Below are 27,599 nucleotides of genomic sequence, written 5' to 3'. Positions count from 1 at the left end.
AAAACACTATTGGCTGAAGAAGTATTCAGATATTTTACTTAAATAAACTTATCATTAACTTACCACAGTAGAAAAATAGTATTACTATCAGATTTTACCTAAAGTAGGCAAACAATGTCAAAGTACTGTAGAATGTATAATTTCAGAATGATATATTACTAGATTCTAGTTATTGATGCTATAATATGTAAACATCACTGTTGCAGCTGTAAAAGGAGAGCTGACCTAAACTACTTTACGGTATATAAAGTAGTATATATAGCAGTATATAAATCTACTACTACTTCAAAAACTAATTAAGCATTTTACTTGTTTGAATGTATTAAGTTCTAACGCTGCAGATCAAACCTTTTTATATAACGTGTAGTTTAAATAGAAGCCAAAATTAATATTAGCTAAATTATATTGAAATGAGCCTGAATCTTCTCATCATAACCTTAGCTGTGCTTTTTGTTTGGAATCTTGGCCCATGTTTCCTGCTACGTATCGAAGTGTTTGAGAGGGAAAGATTCACAGTCCTACGCATCAAGCTAACTGTAAAGCACAAAACCTCTCATATCGGCTGTATGCCAACTTTCGATGTTTTAGCAAATCTAGATAAAACATAATAATTGGGGATCTTCTGCATTTATTTTTTCATACAACTCTTCGAGAGATAGAACACATCAAAAAGGGCTAATCAAAAAATAAATACACTTCATGTCTAGGGTTTTTATGTTCAAGAACATAAAATAATAAAACATTACAAAGCAAAGGGAATGTATTGTTCCTATTTAAAATGGTAGATTAAATGTCTCTTCTTAGGTCTGTCCTACAACGGAAATCTGACATAAATTTCTATTCAATTCAGTAAGCCGTAAACCAGCTGCAGCACATTATCTTTAATTGGACCATATCTTCCAGCCATACTACAGTGAAATTAGAGAATGGTTATTGTCTGTTATTGGGCATTGTATGATATTGTATGTGACCTTAATTAATACTTTATGTCCAGAAAGCAAGACAAAGACAGTAATCCTTGCTAAATGCTTTTATGTGCTTTTTCTCAGGCTGGAGAGCAGTGTGGTGCACAAATACTCCCACCCAAGTACATTTGTTGTGACAGTTAAATGCACCAGCAATGACATACGCACAACGGCTGAGAAAATAATTATGATTCAGGAGCCCATCGCAGAGATTGGTGCCATTAGATGCTATGCTGGAAACCTCTCTTTTAATGCGACCAACTGCAAAGCCTTGTATGGAAGGGCATTTCAAATTCAAATGGAAGTAAATGCAGGTAGATATTAAGATGACCATGAGTCATTTTTCAAATTTGTAGTTTTTCCCCCTTTATTCCAGAAAATGTGATTTTAATGTCATGTACTGTATAATGTATTTTTGATTTTTTTTTTTTTTTTTTTTTTTTTCTCTTCAAGGTACAAATGTGACCTACACAATTCAGAGTAATAAAATACTGTTGTCTAGTTTATCAGTGGCTAGAGGAAGCATTCCCCATAACATCACAGTTATTCCTGAGATGGTGGCGCAGCTTGGACCTGGCTGCCATCAGCTAAAACTTTATGCATCTAACATGGTCACATTCCCTCAAGTATCTGCTGACCTCCAGGTAAATCCCCCAAAACCGGAAGAATCGTCAAGCCCTTTACTTTCATGTTTTTGTTATTACTGTATTGGTGACATATGAAAAGTTGGAAGTTTTGTACATTTGTAACACTTGATTGTGGAGCTTGATTGGAGTTAAAACCATTCTAAATTAGAAATTAAATTTAACCTTTAATTACAGCATCCCATCAGCCAATTAGTGGGTATCTGTAAACACCACAAAACAGTGAATGCATCATCCCTGTGAATTTAAATTGTGGAACATGGTGTGAAAATACCTCTATTTAGTGCCATGTTAAACAGATGAGAATGTAAATGTCAGTGCCACAGAACTTTGAGACTGTGGGAAGTTTTCAGGTTTAACATCAAAACTCATAAGTCATCATTATCCTTAAAGCAAAGTCACAAACACAATATAGACCTGCTTATTAAAAATTTTGCTCTACAACTCCTCTAGGGTTCAGAAACTCCACAAAGTGCCTTCAAAAAGGCAATAATTACCAACAATACATAAAAAACCTACCAGTAACACTTTGTTAAAGAATGTATTTGACTAGAGTTGCTATAGTTGTTATTCACTCATATTGTTGATTAATTTTCATCATTTTCTTTTACAGACAGGATGGCTAAAGCAGAAATATTGGTTATATTTTAACTTTTGGATATTGTATATAGTTTAACTTGTGTAGTTCTTTGTCTTGTAATTTCCTCATATTGCAGGTTTGTGTGTTGGAGAAAGTAGCAGGGCTTCAGGCATCCATACTGACAGAGAGAAATGATTGCCTAAATTCAGATATTATAGTTGGCGTTTCCCTAGAAGAAGGAGCACCTGTGCTGCTGCTCTTCTCTCTGAGAGGAGACAACAACAGTTCATTCTATGAGACCAGAGAGATGAATACAAGGAAGGAAATTTTTCATATTGGACACCAGATTGAGGGTATGGAAAAACAAGGGCCATAGAGGGCAAAATAACACCGTAACCACAATGATGTACCACTACAGCAGTAAAGGGGCCGTAGGTTGCTGCCTGGTCAATTCAATCCAAATTATTTAAAGATAAAATGTTTGTCCTTTGTGCCTTCTCTATGAAGAGAACACACATTGGTGGAAAGCTACTATTGGTTCTTTCTAATTGAACATGGTTATCAATAATTATTTTAACAAAATAATGGCAACATAAGGTTATGAAACGTACATTTTGGTTCAGCTAGACTTTAAAAAGCTTAAAAAAGCAAAATTTTGCGTTTCAAAAGCTCAAAACAAAATCTGCTAAAAATATGTGCAGTACAAAAATAAAAATGGAAAAAATAAAAGTTCTACATTGGCCAAATATAAGACCCAACCATTCTGAAACTCCTTATTCAGGAAAAACACTCCTGGATTAAACAAATTTGGATTAAAATATAGTTGCCAGTTTACCTCAGTTTATTGTTCACTGACTGAGCCAATCTATAAAGAAATTGTTGAAAGTAATGTTTGTTTTAATGCACATTTAAAACTTGTAAAACTTGTAATTGTTGCAAAATCCACAGCATACTGGAGTTAAACAGTGGTTAGTAGATTTATTTAGTGTTGTGTTTGCAGGCGCCATCTGCTTACAAGCTCCTTCTGCTGTTGCATAAAAACAAATAACTGAATTACTGAATAATTAATTTATCCTCTAATATAGGACAACCATATTATGAAAATTAATTTATCATAAAATAGATATATATTCTGTTTTATATTTGGTGCAATACAGTAGTTTGAAAAGTAGTGCCATATTAAGACTTATGGCTTTTTAAGTAAATTTAATTTGTTACAGCAGTTTTTAACTATGTCTTGCTACAGTGACTGTTGTGAAACTCAGAGCATGGAATGTTTTCTCCTCCCTGGAGGTGGATCTGTTTTCTTCCTGCGGCAAGGATTCAGTCAGTAAACTAAATAGTCAAAATGGTCAAATTCAGCTGAGCTTTACCAGAAGACCGGTAAGATATTTCAAATCTCTACCTGACATCACTGCGACTCCTTCATACTCTGTACCTACCTTTTACATTTATTCAGAGACCATATACTGCTATTTATAAAATGTTGTGTTTAATTTTATTTTCAGAGAAAGAAGCATAATAGAGTTATCAAATCTCTACCTGACATCACTGCGACTCCTTCATACTCTGTACCTACAAGAAATAGTAGTATCAAGCTTTCCACAAGTGACCCATCTGGACTAAATGACAACAGCAAACGGTACCAGTGGTCTTGCAGTAAGGATCATGATTTTTTACTCCAATTGTTTCTTAAACTTGTTAGATAGTGAGATCATAAATTAAAAATTGTAGCAATATGAAGTTATCAATGTGAATACTGATAGCAGGCCTGCTGCAAAAACATACACATTATGAATAATTTATCCTCATTATAGGGCAACAGATCAATTATAAGAGATGATCACTCTTTTAAAGCAACTTAATTATTGAGTAACCAGAACAAATAGTTATAGAACAAACTATAAGCTTTATCAAAGAATAAGGTTTTAAGCCTAGAATTGAAAGTAGAGGGGGTGTCTGCTTCCCGAATCTGAACTGGGAGCTGGTTCCACAGGAGAGTAGCTTGATAGCTAAAAGCTCTGGGATGGGATGGTGGATGGTAGAATGGGACAGGTGGATGATTTTGTCCTGTCAAAAGGTGACTCTCCTGGAGTGTCCAATACCGACACTAAAGTACACCTGCAGAGTTTTTGCCAGTCCTTTAAATAGTGGTGCTCCTGGGGTGTCCATTAGTACCTTTGTCATCAACATGATACGCCAAAGATGTACAAAGTGGCACAATTTGACACCTTAGGAAGCGGAAATGCTATAGAATAAGAGCAAGTTGTAGGGACAGTGCATCAGTCCACGCTGCTTTTCTATTTTACAGTATATGTAGAGGGCATTTGTGGGCATGAAATACATTTCCCACTTTTGTTTTTTAGTGTTCATTCATTTCATTCTAAAATTCATAATGGCAATAAGGAAAACGCACAGCCAGACTGTAATATTTCACTCATTGAATTCTTTACCCTAAAACACCCAACATCTGTTTTTAGATCAGGGTTGTATTTCAAGAACCATTTTAATGAAAACTTAGTTTTGTCACCCTGAGTTGAGGTAAACTTTTAGTTCTCAGAAAGGGAGATGAATTTAATTCACTTGCATTCAGAAAGTATTCAGACATCCTTCACTTTTTAAAATGTTTTGTTGCAGCCTGATACTACAATTGTTCAAATGAATTTATTGTTCCCTATAATCTACACTCAGTACTCCATATTGACAAAGTGAAAACAGAATTTTACAAATCTCTGTACATTTATTAAAAAAGAAAAACTCATATCTCATTGGCCTAAGGTAAATATTCAGGCCTTTTGCAACAACCCTTTAATTTTAGCTTAGGGACCTCAGTCCACCTGTAATTAAATTGATTAGACATGACTTGGAAACCACCTCAGACTGGCCCATGGGATCACTTTCCAACAGGACAACAATCCTAAGCACACATCCAAGACAACACAGGAGTAGCTTAGGGAAAACTGTGAATGTCCTAGATTAGCTCAGCCAGGGCACTGACTTGAACGCTATTGAAGATCTCCTAAGAAAACTTTTTCTGTCGGTGGACAGAGAAATGGCTGTCCATGGACGGTCCCCATCAAACCCGACAGAGCTTGAGAGGAGTTGCAAAGAGGAATGGCAAAAAATCTCTGAATCCATTTGTGTAAAGCTTGTTGCATCAGGTCATACCCAAAAAGAGGCTGTAATTAAGGCTATATTTGCTGCCAAAGGTGCTTCAACAAAGTTCTGAGCAAAAGGTCTATAAACTTATGTACATGTGATATGACATATGATGATTTTTTTTCTTTTTTTTAAATTTACAGACATTTCAAAAATTCAGTTATATATATTCAGTCATTATAGAGTGCTGTAAGAAACAATTGTAGTATCACGATGCAACATAACAAAATTTTAAAAAAGCAAAGGAAATACTTTCTGAATGCACTGTATACATTACACAGTGGGGATTTCTCCTCAGCTCAGAACAAAATCTATCCACAGTCTGTCTTTCTAACATTGATCATAATAAGACAAGTGTCAGGTTGTCCGTCAGTTATCCTGCACTGAAACATTTACTTCAGCTGGCTGAAATCATGTTTAAAGAAATGTGACACACAAATTAAGAAAAGTATTTTCTCATGTTTTAACTGGTTGCACTGCTAGATCATTATCAAAGTTATCGTGTCATGTTATATGTTTTTTAAGAGGCTAGTTGCAGCTGCAAACACTTAGATTTAAAAAACAAAAACGGGACTATATGTGTTTTAAAAGTATTTTAAATAAATACTGTGTAAATAATCTGAATGGTAACTGCATTTCAGTGTGGATTTACCAGAACTACACATTGAAACAACCAATTAATGCTGTTGGAATTCTAAATATATAAAATATTACAATCACTTTTAACCAACTATACCATCACCTGTAAAATAATAGAGGGTCAGACTAATATTCAAGTCGGATATATAGTCTACAAGTCTATATACAGTTAGATAAGATGTGAGAAAAGTCGACATTAATTTAAGACGACTTGACTTAGTCAAGAATATCCCATTTCTTTTCCTTGGGAAACGTTTGGGTAGCTTTCCTGTATGTATGTTTTGGGGTCATTATCATTTTGCAATGAAAAATGAAGTGCTTTCAGTTTTGCAGCATTTTATCTGAATCTGAGCAGAACACATTGCTCTGTAAAATTCAGAAACTATCCTGCTACTTTAATCAGCAATTAGGCCATAAAGGACCCAGTTCCATTGGCAACCATACATGCCAATGCCCTAATAGTGCCTTCATTTTTGATGTCTTGATGCTTTGGATCATGAGCTGTTGTTGTCATCAGTCCAAAGAGTCATTAACCTAGAACTGGAAAGTTGTTTTTTGTAGGTGCTCAAGTGTGGCACACTGCTTTGTACCTTGTTGTGAAACTTCTGTATTTTGTTGAGAAAGGGGTATTTTGACTGTAGACTTTGACAATGACACACCTACTGTACCACCTCAAGAGTTTTCTTGAATTGGCTAGATGTTGTGAAGGGTTCTTCTTCACGATGGCCAGTATTCTGTGGTCAGGCACTTTAGCTGTCCTTCATGGCCTTCCAGGGCTTTTGCTTTCGCTAAGCTTAACAGTCAATCCCTTCTTTTTAAGAAACAGGGTTGTATTGGCCACTCCTAATTTTTTTTGTTATCTTCCTGGTGGATTTATGTTGTTTTATTTTTCAGCTAATAATTTCCTCCTTCATTTGCATAGACACCTCTTTGGACTTCATAGTCTGAGTTCCAGTGAACAGCTACCAAATGCAAATGACAGTAAACGGTAACACTCAGAACCAACATCAGGATTTAATGTGCATGTTAAGTCATGGAGTAACAAAGGAACGGGCCATAACTGGCCGTGCAGCTGCTTGTCAGTCATATATTTACGAGTCACCAAAAATGGGGATGTGTCTCTTAAAATTGCCACGCTTTTGCCAAACCCTTTGAATCCAATCTTAAACTCTTGATTTCTACATTACATCTTGTGTGTTTCATCTCATATTCAATGTGCTGGTGTACAATGGCCAAATGCCAAAAAATTTATCATTGTTCCAATATTTATGATCCTAACTGTATAAACCTGTGCATTATAAAGACATGGGCCATATTGTTACCCTTCCAAAAAAAAAACTGCAAGTGATTTAACTTACAAATTCTTACAATTTAAAAATAAGACTGCTTTTTATTATTGATTCTTGATCATTGATTAATGTTATTTCAGAGAAAAATGGGTTTCTTTTTTAGTGGAAGGGAATAATTTTGTCTATGTCTGTAAGACACAGGACTTTCCCATGGGAGACTGGGGTTCGACTCTAGCGTGAGACATTGTGATCTTGATGATTGTTTCAAAATATACCAAATGTGGTCACTATAGTGAGGAAGTTCATGTGTTCCATTGTCACCGTTTGTAGAGTTTTGTTTTAATGTTTTTTTTTTTTAACTTAACCTTACCCTCTTAATGTAGGTTGCCCTCAAGTTGTTTTCCTTAACCCTTAGTCCCCTTAATCTGAAACCTCAAAGTTTTTCCTCTTAGGACTTTTCAACCTACAGTTCAAGTTTATCATTCAAGTATTTATTTAGCTAGCAGTAACTATGGGCTTATCAATAGCCTAAGTCACAAGACAGAAATGAGATGTTGGATGTTTATTGAAAAATGTATTTGGGTTGTACAGATATTAACGTTCAACAAATATTCATCTTAATTGCCTGTCAGTTATAGTACAGTAAAACTTTACTTTTTTTTTTTTTTTTCACAGAGAATCCCTGTAAATGCCAAGGAAATTATGATGGATTGACTCATACCATCACAAAAGACTGCCTACCAAACCCATCTGAATTTAATAAGTATTATTTTGAAGAGATAAAAAAAGGTAATAATAAAGTGGACAAATCCGAATCAATATGTATCATCCTTACTCCCGACCCCAACAAGCCAGATTGGCTAAGGTATGTGACCCTCTTGACTGTCATCTCTTGTGTGATCACTAAGAACACTGTAATGACTTTACAAACAATATGAACAAATATAATTACTTATATGAAGTTTTTCTTTTGACCTTGTAAAATTTGAATTTTATACTAGTCATTAGTCCTCTACAACATATTCATAATTTAATATTTAACATCATAATGACTTTTGATGTCTTATTTGGTTGACTCTATCTTCATTTGGGTATTTTTAATTTTAAATTGTTATATCATTCTTTGAGTGTTTTCATAGAAACTATTGAACTTGTCACTATGAACTTTAACTATGCCACCTACAACTTATAGATAAAGTGTCTGATCAGTAGTGTTTTAGAATTTTTTGCAGTTAGATGGAACCAACATTATTTCACATAAATCAAAAACTGATGTCTGAAGCTGATAAAAGCTTTTGAAAATTGTGCAGCATTGTTTAATTAGAATACATTTCACTTAAAAATCTATAAACTTAAAAGTCTATAACAAGTCTAATGTAACACTGTTTTGTTTTCTGCCATTTTTGAGTTGGTTTCTTAAATTCTTTAAATAAGGTGCGAGGTTAAGAGAATTAGAGTGACTAACATAAACTGGGCTATAAACTAAAGAGACTACATGAACCAGGCTTAATGAACTAAAAGGTTAATCTGTGGGTGATTGAACTAGGAAACTAAACATGAACAAACCAAGATAAACTAAGTAGGCAGAGTACGGACAGGATAAGGAACAGAATCTAAAAGTGGATCACACTGAAGGACAAGAGCAATGCAAGAGAACCTAAAAGTCAGATCAGGGAAAATCTAAAAACTATCTTCGCCACAGTCCAAAGCAGATTTACAGGTAAATAACATTAAAATGAGACCGAGATAAACAAGGTGAGGTGGGAGCAGGACAGAATAAAACCAAGGATCTGGCAAGATGGGAACGAGTAAATGGTTCTTATTGTCTGTGACTGAGTGTAACAAGAATTGGGTGCATTTGTGGAGACAGGGTGGGAAACTGATCAACAGGGTGGAGCCACATACCAGTCAGTGGGTGTGAGGCAAATTGGGGCTGCGTGTGTGAATGAGTGAGATCTGAGAGCCAAAAACCAAGTCTCAAGCGAGTGTAATGACATTTATAGCCTCATTGTGTTTATACCTAGCAGGAAAAGCATTTGTAGACAAGGTTAATGTGTTTTAACAAATTTAAAATGGGAAAGGTTAGTGGTGGTTACAATGAGGTCATGCGTCCACGGTGTTGTTCGTAGCTTTTAACCTCTGGCAATTGTATTTGGGCTTTAAAAAACTAACTTCTTAGGTTAGCCTACAAACATACAGAATGTGTTCTCTATGGCACTCTATAGAATTCCAGATTTGCGAAGCAAAAAAAAGTAATTTTCTTAATTTTAATTTGTGTATTTTTATTAAATGCCATACAGCATGTACTACATTTATAATTTAGACTAGTCAAATTCCTTTTTGTAAATAAGTGAAAATATGCCCTGTGTTTTCCCAACTGCAGTAAAACAAATTAATCAAAAATGTGTTTATTATAATGTAATCAATTAAAGAATTGGATTGGGGAAAAGAGATACTACCGGTCAAATATGTATTTGGAAAATTTTCATATTTTTGAGCAATGTGGTATGCCCTGCTCTTACTATTCCCATGTCAAAAATGTTATAGAGGTTATTAACTGTTATACAGTTAAGACTTGGCACATGTAGTGTTTATCTACATTCAGTAAGGGATTTTTTTCAATGCTGTTGCATTTTCACAACTGTAGGTTTGTGTTAACCAATTTGTGTATGTACTATATACAGTCTCACATGTACTCAAGGCTGTGATCCAGTAAATGAGAACACAGATGCAAAATTTAATTTGGATTGTAAGGGACATGACCAGTGTAATCAAGTTGTGTGGAACATCGAGGACCTAAACAACAAGGACTGGCCAGTAAGTTTAATAAATAAATCAGGTAACATGCTGTAACCTAAATTTTGTAAAAAAAACAAATACCAATAACTTAATTAGCATTTTCTTTTATTTACAGGATGAGACAAAAAGCTGCTATAGCAATGCAGGGAAAAATCCACTCAAAGTGATGCAGAATGGCGGAACTGAACTGACTGTGAGCCAATCCTATCTTAAAATGGCCAAATATAATAAACAGGATCTCGTTGTGGTGATATATTCTGGTGTGTATACATTAGTCTAAACTACACTGTTAAATCTGATCTGTGAACTAATTTGCCATGGTAATGTTTGGGATTCAGATGATGATTATCAATTATTAATGATTCACAGTGTTGCATAAGTTCATTGGTAATAAGTCATTGTAATAAAGAGTGTTTTTTTTTTTTAACAATTTAAGTTATAAATCAGAATTTTTGTTTCTTTTACAATACTCATTGCACATTCTTCTGTTATTATCAAAGGGGATGTTGTACCTCTTTACACAACATATACCATAAATACATTCTCATCTGAAAATCCAAAGCCAACTCCTACCAAACAATCAGATGCCACCGATAAGACAACCAAAGGTGGAAATGGTGAAGGAGAACAAAACGGACCATATCCTCCTAATGTGCCTGCCACACCATCTACAGAGAATCAAGGTCCAAATCCAGCTTCTAACACCAAACAACCAGGTGCAAGTGATAAGACAACCAAAGGTGGAAATGGTGAAGGAGAACAAAACGGACCATTTCCTCCTAATGTGCCTGCCACACCATCTACAGAGAATCAAGGTCCAAATCCAGCTTCTAACACCAAACAACCAGGTGCAAGTGATAAGACAACCAAAAGTGGAAATGGTGAAGGAGAACAAAACGGACCATATCCTCCTAATGTGCCTGCCACACCATCTACAGAGAATCAAGGTCCAAATCCAGCTTCTAACACCAAACAACCAGGTGCAAGTGATAAGACAACCAAAGGTGGAAATGGTGAAGGAGAACAAAACGGACCATATCCTCCTAATGTGCCTGCCACACCATCTACAGAGAATCAAGGTCCAAATCCAGCTTCTAACACCAAACAACCAGGTGCAAGTGATAAGACAACCAAAGGTGGAAATGGTGAAGGAGAACAAAACAGACCATATCCTCCTAATGTGCCTGCCACACCATCTACAGAGAATCAAGGTCCAAATCCAGCTTCTACCACCAAAAAACCAGATGCCACTGATAAGACAACCAAAGGTGGAAGCAATGAAGGGGAGACAAACTCTGCTTATCCTTCCAATACAAATGGCCCGATCGGTGTTACCACTATCACCATTACCACTGCTAGAACCAGTCAAACTTCACTACCAATCAGCAACAATTTAAACCGCTTCTCATGTAGCATATCACCGTCAAGTGGAACTATTCTGGATGCGTTCAGTATAACTTGCAAGACTAACTTTCACTGTTCTAAGTGCCATTATTGTTTTAAAATCAAAGGTTAGTACTCCAGTATTGCCAGTTCAATAAATAAAAGACTGGTTTTATCTTTAACAATCAATATTCTTTGGTAACCCTTGTGTACTTGTCAAGTATTCTGGTATAGAAATCCATTAATCTAGACTTTTTGTTGTTTTTATCTTGTCAGAGAAACAGTTGCGTTGCAGTATGAACAATGAAGTGAAGTCTCTCTTTCTTCCTCTTGGAGACAAGAGTTCCAACTACAACCTAGTTATCACAGCAACTGTAAAACAAGGGAACCTTGTAGATACCACAACTATGACTACGCAGGTTAGTTAAAGATAGAGGTTAAAAAATAGAGATATAAACTGAACAAAACTTATGAAAATATTCTAATTTTCCTTGACATTGCTATGAGAAAATTACTTTTTCCCATCAGGTAAAGGATTCCACAGCAGCTTCTGGAGCTTCAGTGAATGGTCTCAAGGCTTCATTGGAAAGTGCTGTGGATAAGCTCAAAAATCAAGGTCTAATGTCTGGAGAAGCCATTGGGCAACTCCTCAGTTCTTTGTCCAGCCATCTGAACAGTCAGTCTCAAGAACTGGAAAAAGGAGATGGGCAAAAGGTAACCTCACACTGCAAAATGTACAATGGTATAATGAAGTGACATTACTGATCTACACACATGCTTCTGTGTGTGTGTGTGTATGTCTAAGCATCAGTGCTGAATCAACTTCTATAAGGGTCTGACTGATCACCAAATGAGTATCCATAATATAGGGAGTGGGCAGTGGGGCTGAGACCAAGATGGAGCCAGATTTTACTGCCCATACTGGAGGATGGAGTGACAGAGGGTTTGTCTAAAATGAGGATGGAGGAGGAGATTGTGAGTGTAGTGGAGGACTAATGAACCAGTGATACAATTAGTAGGTCATAGATAGGGTGGAGGGGGGTTATTTCACACAGTGCTGAAATGACAGATGACAGAAGAAGAGAAAGGAAGTTTTTACATTTGACAGCTATGAGATGATTTCTCCATGGTGATCAATAAAGTATCATTTATTTATTTATGTAAATCCCAAATGCCTCTAAAAGCTTTTTTCTACTGAAGCTTCGTGTGCAAATGCTGGGCATAATGATTGACGCAGTAAAAGAGGCTCCCCCCACCACTCCAGATAACGTTCAGGTGATAGCTGATGGAATTTCTGCAATCATCCAGCCAGGCACTGAACCTAGTAACTTGGCTCAGGTACTGTTAACCCCATAGTGGCCTTTGATTTGAGTATAATTTATTAATAATGTGTTTGGTAACAAATATGGTTAATACCACCATGAACTCTTTTGTGTCTTTTTATTATGAAAATTAATTCTCACCTTCAGGAACAGGCTTCATTGTTACTTGTGGACCTAAGCTCATCACTTCTTCACATGATCGCGAACAGCAGCGAAGAAAGCATGAATGAAATAATCAGTGCAGCCAGCACTATTGTGGAAGGAGCAAGCAATATCCTGGAATATTCCTCCAGTGTGAGTAATTTCACTTTATGGCTCATGATGATCTGATAACTACTGCAGCGAAGCTTGGATGATTTAGATGGGATTATGTTTATCCAAGAAAGAGTTATAGTTCTCTTTTATAGCATGCCTGTTGATTCTCTGTTTTTAACCGGTGCACACTGGCTCCTGGTAGGCTAGTGTATCGTTACATTTTTCTAAAAGCTTTATCCTGTTATTGAGATTCTTACATGTCATAAAGTGCATAAAGCTAGTACTTTGTCAACTGTCACACATTGTTTGTTTACTAACTAAAGTCAGTACCATAATAACCCACCTTTGCTACAATTAATGTATATGTCTGCTTAAACTTCCAGTTGACTGAAAAATAAAATAACCTCATAAATTCTTTCTTCTCTATTGCAGAAGAACATTTCAGATGCCGTTCTTAATACTCTTTACAACATACAGAGTGCACTGTTGATGTTTAAAAGTGCTAATGATGGCCCCACTATTATACAACAAGCTAATATTGCAGTTTTTGTCAAGAGGTAAGTTCTAGCTCCAGTAGAAAAATGGAAAACAAACACACACAGAGGTTGTTCAAAATTGTATGAATTGAAGTTGTGTGGGGAAAAAAATATACTACTCACATGTCTTTAGGTGTAGATCTAGAGCTGTCGCAGCGCAACGACAGGTGTTGAGACCCGAAGTTGTTTTAGGGTTGGAGGAGTAACATAACCCAAAACTAGATGAGCAAAATGAAGTCATTTTTGTTAACATTTTAATATTTTATTGTTAGATAAAGAATTTGAATAAAACTTTTGGAATAACTTGAAAATAACAACACAGCCATAAGCCATAAATATAATTACAATACTATATTATAATATAAAGTAAAATCCTTGGCTTTACTACATTTTTAAGAGAAAAAAATTGTACAAAATAGTGACAGGATGCCAATACCAGTGTTGGGTTGCAGCTGGGAGGGATGCAGCGTAAAACACATGTTGAACACGTTAAGCAGTTGCGACCCCTGAAGAGATTAGCCGAAAGCCATTGATCTTAGGGTCTATTTCTATTTAATTCTTGTGCTAGTGGCTGCACTTTAGTATTTTTATTTTAACATTAAATCATTGAACACTTAAAACTTGCCATGTCAAAACACTAGCCACTGGTATTGCCATTAGACAAACTATAGCACATAGCACTACCAAGCTAAAAGCTGCATGTGTATTTACACGAGCCCACACACTCTTTCTGTTGAGCTGGAGACTTAAAATGCATTTAGTAAAGTTTAAAAATATATCTAAATTTGAAGTATTCATCTTTTTAAGAGGCATATATTCATGTATTCCACAAACATTTCTTGTTGTGCCAAAGTTTTCTGTCCTAACAACAAAAAATAAAAGCAAAATGGAGAAACAAAGTTTTTTTCAAAAACCCAATTTAATCCTGGATTTTCATTAAATGAAGTTGCCCTTTAATTCTTAAGTTCATGGGCATCCAATAATGCATTAACTTCATGTTGGTTTAGGAGATGGGCAGAGATGGAACTGTGTGGGCTTTGCAGGATTTTTAAGAGAAGTTACATTGACAAAAATAAAGCTGACTGCAGGCTTTGATCTGCTGAAATCAAGGATTAAATTGCTAACAGTTATTAAACATGTTTAATATTTATGACACATAAATATTAAACACACAAAGACTTTTTTTATATTTTCTCACAGAGTAAAACCAGGAAGTGTGCACACTGAGTCTATAAGCATTCCCAACAGTTCCTGCCCTGCATTTTCACTCCCAGCCCTACCCTCCAAATTGTTTCAAGCGGAAAATCCAGTGGATATACGAGTAGGTACAATTGTGGAAGTGTTACTGTCGATCCTCTGTTTTCTAAAATGTCTGACTTTCTAGTGATGTTCAAACTTCTATGACTCTGACTATACATTTACAGATGCTGAGTTTAAATAAAAGCCCATTCTCCTGGAATGAGAGGGGGAACATTAGTGGGCCTATAGGTGGTCTTTCCCTTACAACAACAGATGGCACCGGTATCCCTGTAAAGAACTTGACTGAAAATATTGAGGTCAGTGCGTCATAAGAAGACAGTTTTATTGTTTTATTGCTCTCTTGCTAAGCACGGCCTTTGTGGGGACAAACATAATTCATACCGATAACTATTGATGGTCAGTCTCATTTTGCATGTGTACTATAGACAGGCTAACAGTAGTAGGCAAGTCGAAAATGCTAACAGTAACAATGACAAATAAATAGTAGATTAATATGCCTCCATCTAACCCTGTCTTCCGTATCCTATTCTCTCACACCAACTAACTTCATGTCCTCTTTCACTACATCCATAAATCTCCTCTTTGGTCTTCCTCTGCATGGCAGCTCCCACCTGAGCATCTTTCTACCGATATATTCACAGTCTCTCCTCTGAACATGTCCAAACCAACTCAATCTGGCTTCTCTGATAGCCTCTATAAAAATTAAATGGTCACTTTAAAATTCCAAGGCCCACTTAATTATTAGAGAAACACTGGTCTAATAGTGGGCTAACCACTTAGCCCAACTTGTGGTTGAGAGAGCTGAGATCAGTCATCGGATGTGGTGGAGCTGAGTAGTGAGCAGTTGAGAACAAATCAGTTCTGTGACCGGCTCATTTTGGGAACAATGGAAGTCCACTCCGGTCTAAGAGCGCTTCTGTGCAAACAACAAGATGTGGCCACAGACAAGTATCATACCATTTGGTTTAATAGGGAAGGGGGGACAATTTGGTGTGTCTGAATGACAGTTTATTATGTATTATAATATTTTATTTGATGTAGACATCATAACAGCAATAAAATAGATGCTAATAGATATTTATCCACAAGGTCCTGATTTTCTGCGTTTTATGTTCATAACAAAATTTACAATCTTTGATTAGATCTAAAATGTTTGGCAATAATGAAATAAGGTTAGATCTTTTACCAAAACCATGTAAATATTGATATTCTGGTTTATTATCCTTCGACTGTGGCGCAGGAAGGTAGAGTGGTTGTCCACCAATGTTGGTTCAATCCCTGGTTCCTCTGGTCACATGTCGAAGTGTCCTTGAGCAAGACACTGAACCCCAACTTGGTTGCTCCCGGTGAGTGTTGGCCAGCTGCATAGCAGCTCCCCCATCAGTGTATGAGTGTGTGTTATTGTGAGTGTGACTGGGTAAATAAGAAGCAGTGTAAAGCGCTTTGAGTGCCAATAGGTAGAAAAGCGCTATATAAGTGCAGACCATTTACCATTTACAACTAATAAATATATTATATAATTGAAATGCTATAGATGTACACATGCCAACCAAAGTTAAAATTATAGTTACATTTGGTTGAATTTTAAATGCCAGAAGTTGTAGTAAATGATGAGCCATTTGGGAGCTGAAAGACAGACCAGCCTGTCCACATTAGCAGAATACAGAGCAGTTCAGCTGCTTCATTTCCACGGTCCTGATCAGCCCTTTTGTAATATATTATGTACAATATACAGATACAAAAATATTTCCACACATAGACTTATGAAGGATGGTGTCTAATGTTCGAATATCTTTTCCACCATTTAATGGAAATTGCATGTTACTTGTGAGAAAGAGTGATGTGAGAAGAGATTTGTGTGTGCACATCTAGTTGAACTTTAAAAAGTAATCAGGTGCCCGTGCACATGATGAAATGAGACTGGTGATTATAAGAGTTTACCTGTACACAGGCATGTATGTTAGCAACGGACATGCTGATGAAAAGTTTACTAGCTCACACTGGCATTTTTATATCTGATTCAAAATTGGGTCGGTTAGCCTGAGTTGTTATTGATAGTTGGGGTTCGGTTGCACCATAGAGGCACATGAGGACAGAAAATGGGACATTACTGCTAGTGTTGCTGGGTGAATTTATTTATATGGCTGTGTGTTTTTGTGGTAACATGTACTGTATATTCTGCTGATGAGAAGTTCAGTTATAGAGACTGCGTTACAGAGACACAGTTCAGAGTAGTTTTATGCTTACTTGTTATACACATTTAAATACGCAGCAACACATTGTATAAACATCCAGAAATTTACACAATTTGATGTCCCATGGACATAAATAAAAGATGTAGAATTCAGAATGTTTGAACAACAAATATTGAACTGTGACAGGATGTTTTGGTGGATGTTTATTCAACAGATTTTAAATGTCAAAAATGTTTGCTGGGGCAAAGCTGACTCGAGCAGTTTCGAGGTGTGGAGATTACATTTACCATTTGTAAAGTACAGTGTTGTTCCAGTGAAAAGTTGTGTCATAGTTGCCTAGTGGTCTTTCATGTGCTGCAGTCAGTGTGGAGATTTGTTTGACAACTATGCCCTTAAAGGCAAAGCCATTAAATAGAAAAGTAAGACACACACACACACACACACACACACACACACACACAGGTATGAGCCAATTTCATGGCAACAATTTTCGAGTGGTATCTAGGGCAGAAACTTAGATAGTAGGGGTGGCATGGACCACCCCAGCCAACCATTTAAAACCACATAATGGGAAGCTTGTAAAATGATAACCATGTCTGATATAATAGAGATAGTCTAAGTAATGTGAACACATCATTTACAATATATGTAATTAAGCACATCACCTGTTTTATGTACAAATTTAGCATTTGAAAGAAATGTGGTACATAATTTGTTTATGACTGTTTGCTTAAGTAGCATTAATGCTATGGTCAGTCTGTGCTGTAAAAGATGTTTTTGTTCTGCCAACTCTAATAGCAGTGCAGAAACACAGTTAAAGTGTAAAAACATGACAGATACACAGCAGCTCTTGTGGATATGAAACTGGTTATGATTAAAAGGTTTTTTTTACTTTCTTCATTTATGCAGTGATGAGGCAGCGCTGAACTGGAAACATTTCCCACAGCTCCATGACTAATTGTGGGATCTTTTATACTATTCAACTTAATTTAGTCATTTCCTGGCACCAAGGCAACTGTGTATACCACACTTTTTTTTTTTTTTTTTAAATAGTCTGGCAAAACAAGTGTCACAAGATGTACTTGCAGCCGTGATGACCAGCATCTCGTGAGAGGGTTGACTCATAAGAGCAGAATCAGAATATTAGTTTTCTTAGAAAGCACTGGTCAGGACTCTCCACTGGAGTACAAATGAACTCGGTGTTCTCTGCACCAGGAGGATAGCAGTGATGCTGTTGGCTAGCCTACTCATGTCATCAGTCAATCACACACCCACCTTTAATACATTAAAAGAGATTCTCACTCAGCCCACTCTGTATCCCATGTGCCCGATGGGATACAGAGTTCGCAGAGTCTGCTGCATGCTCGGAGCATTAACAATACTGTCGTTTTACACTTTCATTTACCAGAATAGCAGAAAATATGTGCTTTGTGGGAACATCAAATAATTTTTCAAACTCAGCTCCAGTTAAATGACTAGGCAAATAGTGCAGCAGTAAAGGAAATCAAAATATTTGGTCCAAAGTCCACTCTGATTAATATGCTGTGTGTTTTTCCAGATTGCACATTTTAGAATTTATCAAGATGTTTTAACATATGTAGGTAAAATATGGATTAATACCTATATATGCTTGTGCACAGATTCTGTTGCCAAGGCCTGCTGGAGACAACGTGAACATCTCTGTTTTGGACCTGGGGAACTACAGCACAACGTTCATAGATGTTCCTTCGACTGATAATATGCTTTTGTTAAAGGTCTAGTAAATGCATGTAATGTGTATATGATTTTTGTTTTACCATGACAATATGGGGAGTTTTATTCCAACCATAAATATTCAGTTTTTTTAAATTGGTATTAGAGAATGAAAATTCAGCTGGACACACGGTAGCTTTATACTGTTAGCACAGCCACTGTTGTTGTAACAATGTTGTAACATTCTTTTCAGATACAGTGCTTGTTTAATGGTTGTTGTCTATGCTTTTCTGGCTGTACCAGCTTGCTCGTTGTTGAAAGTTTTGCTTTATCTATGTTGAAACCTTTTAAAGATGGTGCCTTCGAAGGATCCATTACCCTTCAAAGTGTTCCTCGGTTATAAGGTCTACCCCACTGAAACAAGTTATGTAGCGATGACTGAGATGCCTTACAAGGGAAAGACATTAGGTAAAAATTTTGTGCTTTGTATAGATTCCAGGTGTTTATTAATGCTTAATATATTTTGAGTATTTTATTGTGTCTGATACAGAGGAGAGATATTCTTGGCTGCTAGACCCTAAGACTTTAAAGGGAAACACTGGACTACACTATCTAGTGGTGAGGCCCATTGTGGGTCCAGGTATCAAATCCATCAATGCCAGTTTATCAATCACCTCCATAAGTGCTTCATGTAAGTTTTGGGATGAAGCACTTTTAGATTGGCGAACTTATGGATGCCAGGTGAGTGCAGTTTTTCAATTTTCCTATTATGCGTAACATGCTGCATAAACACTAAAAACTAAGGTTGTTTTCCTTTCAAGGTTGGTGTTAAGACCACAAATTTAGTCACCCAGTGCCTCTGCAATCATCTTACCTTCTTTGGGAGCTCTTTCTTTGTTACTCCCAACCTTGTTGACCCATCACGTACTGCTGAGCTCTTTGCCACCTTTGCGCAGAATCCAGTGGTTGTGTGCTTTGTGGGTGCACTCTTTCTGGCATATCTCTTGGTGGTTGTGTGGGCACGACGAAAAGATGTGAAAGACATGGCAAAGGTATGGTTTATTGCATCATCGCAGCATAATTCTGCATTATCCTAAATGCGTGTGCGACACGTGAAGGTGACTGCAAAAGGTTGCCTACCTGTCTGTGGGTATATTTCATGTCTCTTATATGTGTTGACATTTTCTTCACTTTTCTTATGGCTTAGTACTTCCCTCTAAAGATGTGCTGAGAGATGTAGTGGTGAGACTTGAGGCGACAGGAAATAAGGAAATATATTTTTAGAGACCTGACATGTCCTTTCCTCTGAACTGTAATCTGATGACAGTTGCTTTGGCGGATCAGCTGTCAGTCAGACTTTGTAGTTATGTGGTGACGTTTCTTGGTTTGGTGTGTGTATTTGCTCTTACACCCACTGTCTAAATAAAAATTACACCAGTACCATTTTAAGTAATTTTTCTTTTCAATCTGCCCAACATCAAATTCAAAATTGGCTAATATTTTCCATTAAATGTCAAAATTTCTCAGTTTCAACATCTGATATGTTGTTTATATTCTATTGTGAATAAAATATGGGTTGAAGAGATTTGCAAATCATTGCAATTTTTACACATTTGTATTTACACATCTTCCCAACTTTTTGGGGAGTGGGTTGTGTACATGCATTTTCTATTATTAGAGAGTGTGTAAATATTCAATCCACATATGTTAGATGCACACAACCATATATGTAGGAGCATTTTGTGTGTGTGTGCTTTATTTAGTTGTTTTTTTTATATGCATCTGAATTTATTGGTATTGTGTTTCAGGTTACGGTTAAAATGAGTTATAACCTTATGCTTTGTAGTAATTTATGTGTACAAATCTGTTGTTAGTGTACTTTGGTATAAAATTCCAATCAGCTGATTCATAATGAAATAGTGTTTATGTCTTGTTTGTGTATCACTCCTTAATCATCTATCCTTGCTGTTTTTTCTAACCTCTCTAATTTGGGTAACAGATTTTATTTTTTATATATATATATATATATATATATATATATATATATATATATATATATATATATATATATATATATATATATATATAAATAAAATTAATTTTTTTTTTTTTTATTAGTTGAAAGTTTTCTTTCTGGAGGACAACGATCCCATGGATGATTATCGATATCTATTGACTGTCAGCACTGGGCATCGAAGAGGAGGCTCTACTTCCTCTCAGGTAAAATCCTGGGCTGTGTATTAAATCCCTGTTCACACATTCACTACTCCCTATTTCATGTAGTGAGCAGGCAATACAGACTATTTCCCTTTTTCATGGAAGTGAAGTAGGTGCTTTTTTTTTTTTGGTATGTGACTTTTCACATTTAACAAGCAGAGTACTGAACTGTTTTAGGTAACAATAACTTTGCTGGGTGCAGAAGAAAACAGTGAGCCACACCACCTGAGCGATCCAAAAAAACGTGTGTTTGAGAGAGGTGCAGTTGATATGTTCCTATTAACTACACCCTTTTCTCTGGGAGAACTGCACGCCATCAGGCTGTGGCACAACAACTCAGGGAGCCATCCTGCCTGGTAAGCAAATTAAATAATGTTATCATGCTGAAACTTTATTCTTCTCTTTTTAGTCATAAAATTTGTATTATCTAATTGTTAGGACTTAAAACACAGAAGTGAAGCTACTGTGAGTAAAGTATGTTACAATTATCCTGACCTTTGGGATGACTACTTGCTCTTGTTCAAAGAACATGGTCTACAATCTGTTATTTTAGGACTCCTAGAGTCATAAAATAATTTCCCCTCTGTTTGGCAAACTATTTGATAATTTCAGTATAATGTCTCCAGGCTGCTTTCTACCCTGTCAACTGGAGTATAACCTTTAGACACACTGCAGAAAAGCCATTTTAGGGGCATATATTTTTAAAGATGCTGACGCTAACATTTACACTAGCTGCTTTTCCTCAGGTTTGTAGGAAATGTTGTGGTGCAGGACTTACAGACAGATCAGAAATGGTATTTCCTATGCAACACCTGGCTGGCCATAGATGTGGGGGACTGTTCCCTAGATAAAGTATTTCCTGTCTCAACAGAGGTTGATCTGAAGAAGTTCAGGTAAGATATACTGTAGGCACTGAAACACACAATAGGATTAAATGCAAATGACATGCAATAGGCAGTTTAAAAAAATGACTGTTGATTTTTCTAAGTATGACAGAGTTGCATATCAAAAGAGGCTGGCAGAATGTAGCTTTCATCTGAGCCCCAACTTCAAGGCATCGGAAGCTAGAAAAAAGTTAAAATTGCAATAAATTCATTTGTTTCACAACAGCAGAAGAAGTTTTAAAAGTGTGTGAATATTTCCTAAAGATTTTAAAGAAACATCTCAGCTAAATGAAGCCTGAGATAATTTTACTTATTTTATTAAATATTGCCAGGAGGAAAAAAAGAGCAATGAAATAAAAGGGGCATGAGCCAGAGCCAACTACAACCCAATTTTATTGCGCTTCTAAGAAATGCTGTAAAACATTAATCAAACAGAAATTGGAGGAGGGCTGTTAATTGAATTAATTTTTTTAAAATAGTAATTAATTGTGATTAATTGCAAATTAACTGCACATGCTTGCAAAAAGACACTTTTCACATTTTTACTTTTATCAACTAAGGCATGGAGACATGGTGGACACATTAATTAGGCCTGATGTATTAGGCCTGCACTTGCTTTGTTTTAGTATGGTTATTACTGCAGTTCCCGTGTGCGTGTGTGTGTCATTTGCTCTTCTTTAGACAGAGAGGCAGACGGCATAGAAACTAGACCATGAATGCCACAGCTATAAATTCACGTCTGTTAATCTCATTCAATATTCCAAGTCACTCGCAACTTGTGAGCCCTGTATGGATGAGGCATCAAAGGTTTTTGCGGTAGTAAAAGGAATTTGCATTAATGTATTGTTAGCTTTAGCTTGGAACACTAACTAAATTATTAAAGCACTAGATACTGCAGCTTTCAATATGTTACTGTCAGTTTAACAGTACTGAGTAAAACTGTTCATTGACTGCACAGCTACTGTACACTCAAACAGCTAAGCAGGCTTCAGTATATTGTGTTTTTTTTATACTTTATATTTGCTTCAGACATAATGCATTTGAAATCTTTTGAATTTAAGAAATTAATCAAATTTAAAAACCTCCAATTACCTTTAATCCCGTCGGAGTCAGCCCACACACTGATGATTTACTGGGGATTTATGGCTTTTTCTTTAAGCGCTCAAGTGTCAAATAACTACAGATGTGCTGAGGTTTTTCAGCAACATAATGAATAACGAGGGATTCAAATGTGACGTTTATCCATGGCTTAATTCATGCAGGTTTAAAATGTTCTCATTTGACAGTTTTAGTCAAAATACTGTGGTTTTGTTTTCCATGAAATTAAGAGAACAAACAGAGTTGTGAGTCTTTCCTGTAGTGTTTATATTGCTTTTGTTTTCCAGCAATTTGTTCTTTATGAAGGTGTCAAAGGATTTCAGTGATGGACACATCTGGTACTCTGTGGTCAACCGTCCTCCAAACAGCACGTTCACCTGTGTACAGAGAGTGTCCTGTTGTTTCTCCCTGCTGCTCTGCACTATGCTGACCAGCATCATGTTTTATGGCATTCCAACAGACCCCTCAGAGCAAGTTATGGAAATGGGCATGTTTTTGTTTCAGTTCAAATTACTATGAGAATTAAAAGTCAGCATGTTAATAGTATAATGTTCCTTATAAGAATTTTTGAATTTCAGATTAGGCCAGAATACAGTTTCTTATGTTGAAGGTGTCTCTCTCTCTTTCTGTTCCCAGGTAACTTTGAGTTTACCTGGCAGCAGTTTATGATTGGAGTTCAGAGTTCCCTTATCATGTTTCCAGTTAATTTCCTCATTGTCGGCGTCTTCAGACAAACTCGTCCTTGGGAGACGTCTTGCTGCAAGCGCAAAGCAAAAAATGTAGGTGCTCTTGAGCAGGAGAGCACTTCACAGACATCTTCTTCACAGACTGCCCCCACTGACAAGAATGTCACTTTAGACATTATCATAAATGTAAGTGCTTCAAGTTTTTCATGTGCTTGGCAGCTATTTAAAATACTTTTGGCAGAATCAGCTAAACTGGCTTTACCACAGTTATAAAAGGACTCTATCTATCCATCTATCATATAGAAAACATTTTCATACTTGTGAAATCTCTCTTTCAGGATATCACAAGACTTGCCCATTCGCTCTCTAAGAATGTGAAAAGCAACATCCCATGCCAGGTTATGCCTGGACAGCAAGTTGAAGTTAGTGATGTCCTTTCTGTGGTAGAACAGTTCATCGCACAGAATTACAAAATCTATGAAAACACCCAGTCAAAAACAAAGAGCTTCTGCAATGTTAGCGAGCCTCACACGCCAGGTGCGTTCTTCTGTTCTGCTCTTATACTGTACGGTGAGGAGGATGTAATAAAGAACTGAAGGCCTGTACCCTTTCTAAGCATACATAAGCATCAGATATTTTACAATAGTCTTTAGAAGTTTGATTAAAAATTGATTCAGGAAACTCTTCCAGCTTTAAATTTAGATTCTGGTAAATTAATTTTAATTCTGTATATTTACTAAACCATTTTTTTATTTAAAAAAAAAAAAACATAATTTTTTAAATGTTGTTTAAATTGGACTAGATCGAATTTTAGGTCATCATTTAGTACCAACATATAGGAGCTGTTGACTTTAAAGATAGTTGAGGGCTAAAAAAATAGTTGAGGGCTTAAAAAAAACCCCACATAATTTTATTATTACAAAACTGTAGTTTTGCACAAATTTTACTTCCTAGAGATGTTTCACGTATCCACTTATATCTTAGATCAAGAATAGAATCATGTGAGAGTAACAATCAAGTGTATTAGGGCCTCATAACTTGGCTGGTGGGGAGCTCCAGATGCAACAGTACATTACTACATTATTATTCCCAATTTGTGGTGAGTCACTGGGCTTGCATGCAATAAATGCATGTTTTTGGGTTTAGAGTAAGTGTTTTTTAGTTCAGATATAGAGTGACATGTAATGAGTCACAAGTCTGTTACTCTTCTCTTTATACAATGCAAAAAATAAAACACTCTTTAAACAAATTGTCACAGAAAAAATAACTTTGTTTACCTGTGGGGGTGAACGGATGGCAAATCGAGCCAGGAACAGATGACAGACTGATGAGGGTGTTATCCCTCTAGCTACCCCCAACACAATTTCTCACAATTCTGTTCTCTGCATGTTTTGTTGGCTTGTTAAAAATACACATTGGTCACTGGTTTTAGGTTTATGTATGTGTGTGTGTGTGTTTATGTTGGATTGTACTGTCTGAATTTTTTACATGTCATCTTGGCCAAATCATCCTTTTAAAAAGGTTGCTACAATTGGAACGAAAAGGGGTTGAGATATTAAAAAAATATGCCTCTGCTTGCTCCCAGTTCCCCCAAAAGATCCAGTGCATGTGTAGATCATTGGTTTCTTCAGATTGTTGTACAAAGTTAGTGATTCTGAGCAAACATGTCAATGCTGCAGCCGACAGAGACTAAACTTAAAAAGTGGAGTAGAGAATTCATTGTTGGTTGGATGGTTAAAAATGGAAAATACTAATAATAAAGTTATCCTTTAATACAAAGCTATACACAACTTACTAAGTAAAAACATCTCTTTTCCAGAGAGCAAAGCTAGTGTGCAATCTGGGACAAGAGTGGATGCCATTCAGAGCAAGAGCAACAAAACCCAGTATCTGTACAGGCAGCTGTGTCACATTCACAAACAGCTGAGACTGCTGGGACCCTCTGGCTTCCACACCCCACACAGCTACAACCAGGCTCTGCAGCAAGTCCACCGCATGAAGGGCTTACTTGAAGATCAGATCCTCACTTCCAGCAGTGTGAACCTGGACGGATTCACCCAGAAAAAGTAGTTATTCACTAAACCACACTGGTGGATTTACATGTTCAACCCCCTTAACTACAAACTTTTTTTTTTTTTGTATTTTCACAAGCATTCCAAAGAGTTTGAAAGTCTCTTCAAAGTCATTGAAATGTTAAATTATTTATCTTTATGTTTATTGTCAGACTTATCACACTTTCATAAATACAAAGAAAATCATTTCTGACAGAAATCTTCAAAAAATAAATATTCTTTTGGGCAGAAAATAATAAAAACTAACTTGATGGTACATCTGGAAAGTCATGTAAAGGATCTGTAATGGCTTAAAAAATAGTGAAAATTAGAAAAATTGACTTGTTTTCATTGTTTTAGACAGGTTGATGCAAAGATTGATTCAGCTCATGTTTGTTTGGTAAATATGAGGACGGTCATATTTACTCAGTATAAATATCTCTGGAATTTTACAAATTAGAAATCTGGTTACCCACATTATGAGTTATGCATGCAACACCATTTACCACAGGCTACTTTAAAGCTCATGTGTTTTTCTGTGTGTGGTGTAAACTTAAGAATGACAAAGGCTTTTTCAAATATTTTTCCTAAAAAGTTATAAAGAATAATTAGAAAATATCAAGTTGACAGATAAAAGCTTCAACCTTTAGTAATTTATTGTAGATAGATTGGCAGTGTTTAAAATGTCACTTGTAATTAATTGTTGTGGTTAAGTTCCTAGAATTGAATAGAATCAGTTTTATTGCTTATGTATGTTTTAGTAAGGGGCAGATAATTCACTGGTTTTGTCCAAAATTCAAAAACGTACATATGTAAAACTCTGGGCTGAATTTGAGCCTTAGCAGAACTTTCAGTGGAGAAAACAGAATTTGTTTCTCTTTGAATTTCCTGTAAGCAATTAAAGAGTAATCTTTCACTCCTTTCATTTTTGCAGGTTGAGTCCAGCAGAGAGCAGTGATGGTGATGGGAATAAAATCAAAAGGGTGTGCTGTCATGGAGGGCTACCCTGGTGGTTTATTTTTGTTGGCTGGTTGCTAGTAATTGCTACTAGTTTTGTAGCAGGATTTTTCACAATGCTTTATGGATTGAAATTTGGAAAAGGACGATCTATAAACTGGTTGGTATCCATGATGGTCTCGTTTTTTCAGAGTATTCTCGTCATTCAGCCATTGAAGGTGAGAAGTAAATAAGTTGTTTATTTTTATTTTTTTATAACAACTACATACTTCTTCTAAGGTAGTAACAACTCTCATAATCCGCAGTTTGGTTCCAACTTCATTTTTTAAGCCACAAATCCGTTTAGATCATGATTCCATGGGTTGAACCACAACACAAGATCATGGATATTTGTGTTGTAGTTTTGCTCTGTTAGAAGTGTTTCACCTCTAATCTCATTAGTAGCTCATTTTATGCATTGCATGTTTTTTCAGTTTGTTTTCTTTTAAAACTGAGCATCTGCCAAATGCTAATTGTAAAATCAACGTGTTCATGTCTTTTTCTACAGGTTATTTGTCTTGCAGTCTTTTTTGCACTGATAATAAAGAAAGTTGATGAGGATGACTTTCAAAATGTGGAGTTCGTAACAAATAGCCCAAATCGAGGTATAAATACAGAAATCAGGTTTTAAATTTTTCACAAAAATATATATGCGTATACGTTTCACACCAAATAAATATCTTTTCACCCACAGAGCATTGTAAGAAACAACAAACAGTCAGACAAAATAGGACTCTTTATGAGCCACCTGCTTCTGCAGATATTGAGAAGATGAAAAAGAACAAGATGTTGGAGCAGAAAGCCTTTGCCCTCCTCAGAGAGATTGTGGGTGAGTGGAAAAAGCTGATAATTTCTTATCTTACTGGAGGTTTTTCAGACTGGAATTGCAAATGTAACAGACAAATCACAATTCAAACCCTTTTCTAATGATGTAGTTCATTTAAACGAT

The 27,599-nt window shown here is 36.1% G+C and overlaps 1 protein-coding gene across 2 annotated transcripts in view; it reads left to right on the top strand.

Moving 5' to 3' along the window:
- Positions 1-27,599, top strand: part of LOC137133478 (polycystin-1-like protein 2) — a 48,140-nt gene that overhangs the window by 10,057 nt on the left and 10,484 nt on the right. For both annotated transcript variants that reach the window (XM_067517139.1, XM_067517140.1), the window contains exons 6-35: positions 1,050-1,279; positions 1,419-1,609; positions 2,326-2,542; positions 3,436-3,572; positions 3,698-3,848; positions 7,952-8,141; positions 9,961-10,093; positions 10,191-10,335; positions 10,576-11,586; positions 11,735-11,877; positions 11,987-12,172; positions 12,659-12,796; positions 12,928-13,074; positions 13,468-13,592; positions 14,772-14,892; positions 14,996-15,127; positions 18,667-18,780; positions 19,072-19,186; positions 19,269-19,459; positions 19,540-19,770; positions 20,837-20,938; positions 21,113-21,291; positions 21,682-21,828; positions 23,205-23,404; positions 23,554-23,789; positions 23,942-24,140; positions 25,423-25,669; positions 26,589-26,829; positions 27,159-27,255; positions 27,345-27,479. In XM_067517139.1, the coding sequence (XP_067373240.1) occupies positions 1,050-1,279; positions 1,419-1,609; positions 2,326-2,542; positions 3,436-3,572; positions 3,698-3,848; positions 7,952-8,141; positions 9,961-10,093; positions 10,191-10,335; positions 10,576-11,586; positions 11,735-11,877; positions 11,987-12,172; positions 12,659-12,796; positions 12,928-13,074; positions 13,468-13,592; positions 14,772-14,892; positions 14,996-15,127; positions 18,667-18,780; positions 19,072-19,186; positions 19,269-19,459; positions 19,540-19,770; positions 20,837-20,938; positions 21,113-21,291; positions 21,682-21,828; positions 23,205-23,404; positions 23,554-23,789; positions 23,942-24,140; positions 25,423-25,669; positions 26,589-26,829; positions 27,159-27,255; positions 27,345-27,479 (5,831 nt within the window). The remainder of the gene's footprint in view (positions 1-1,049; positions 1,280-1,418; positions 1,610-2,325; positions 2,543-3,435; positions 3,573-3,697; positions 3,849-7,951; positions 8,142-9,960; positions 10,094-10,190; positions 10,336-10,575; positions 11,587-11,734; positions 11,878-11,986; positions 12,173-12,658; positions 12,797-12,927; positions 13,075-13,467; positions 13,593-14,771; positions 14,893-14,995; positions 15,128-18,666; positions 18,781-19,071; positions 19,187-19,268; positions 19,460-19,539; positions 19,771-20,836; positions 20,939-21,112; positions 21,292-21,681; positions 21,829-23,204; positions 23,405-23,553; positions 23,790-23,941; positions 24,141-25,422; positions 25,670-26,588; positions 26,830-27,158; positions 27,256-27,344; positions 27,480-27,599) is intronic.

Source organism: Channa argus, chromosome 9, assembly GCF_033026475.1.
Source record: "Channa argus isolate prfri chromosome 9, Channa argus male v1.0, whole genome shotgun sequence".
Classification (NCBI taxonomy): Eukaryota; Metazoa; Chordata; class Actinopteri; order Anabantiformes; family Channidae; genus Channa; species Channa argus.
This window is presented reverse-complemented; position numbering and strand designations above follow the sequence as displayed.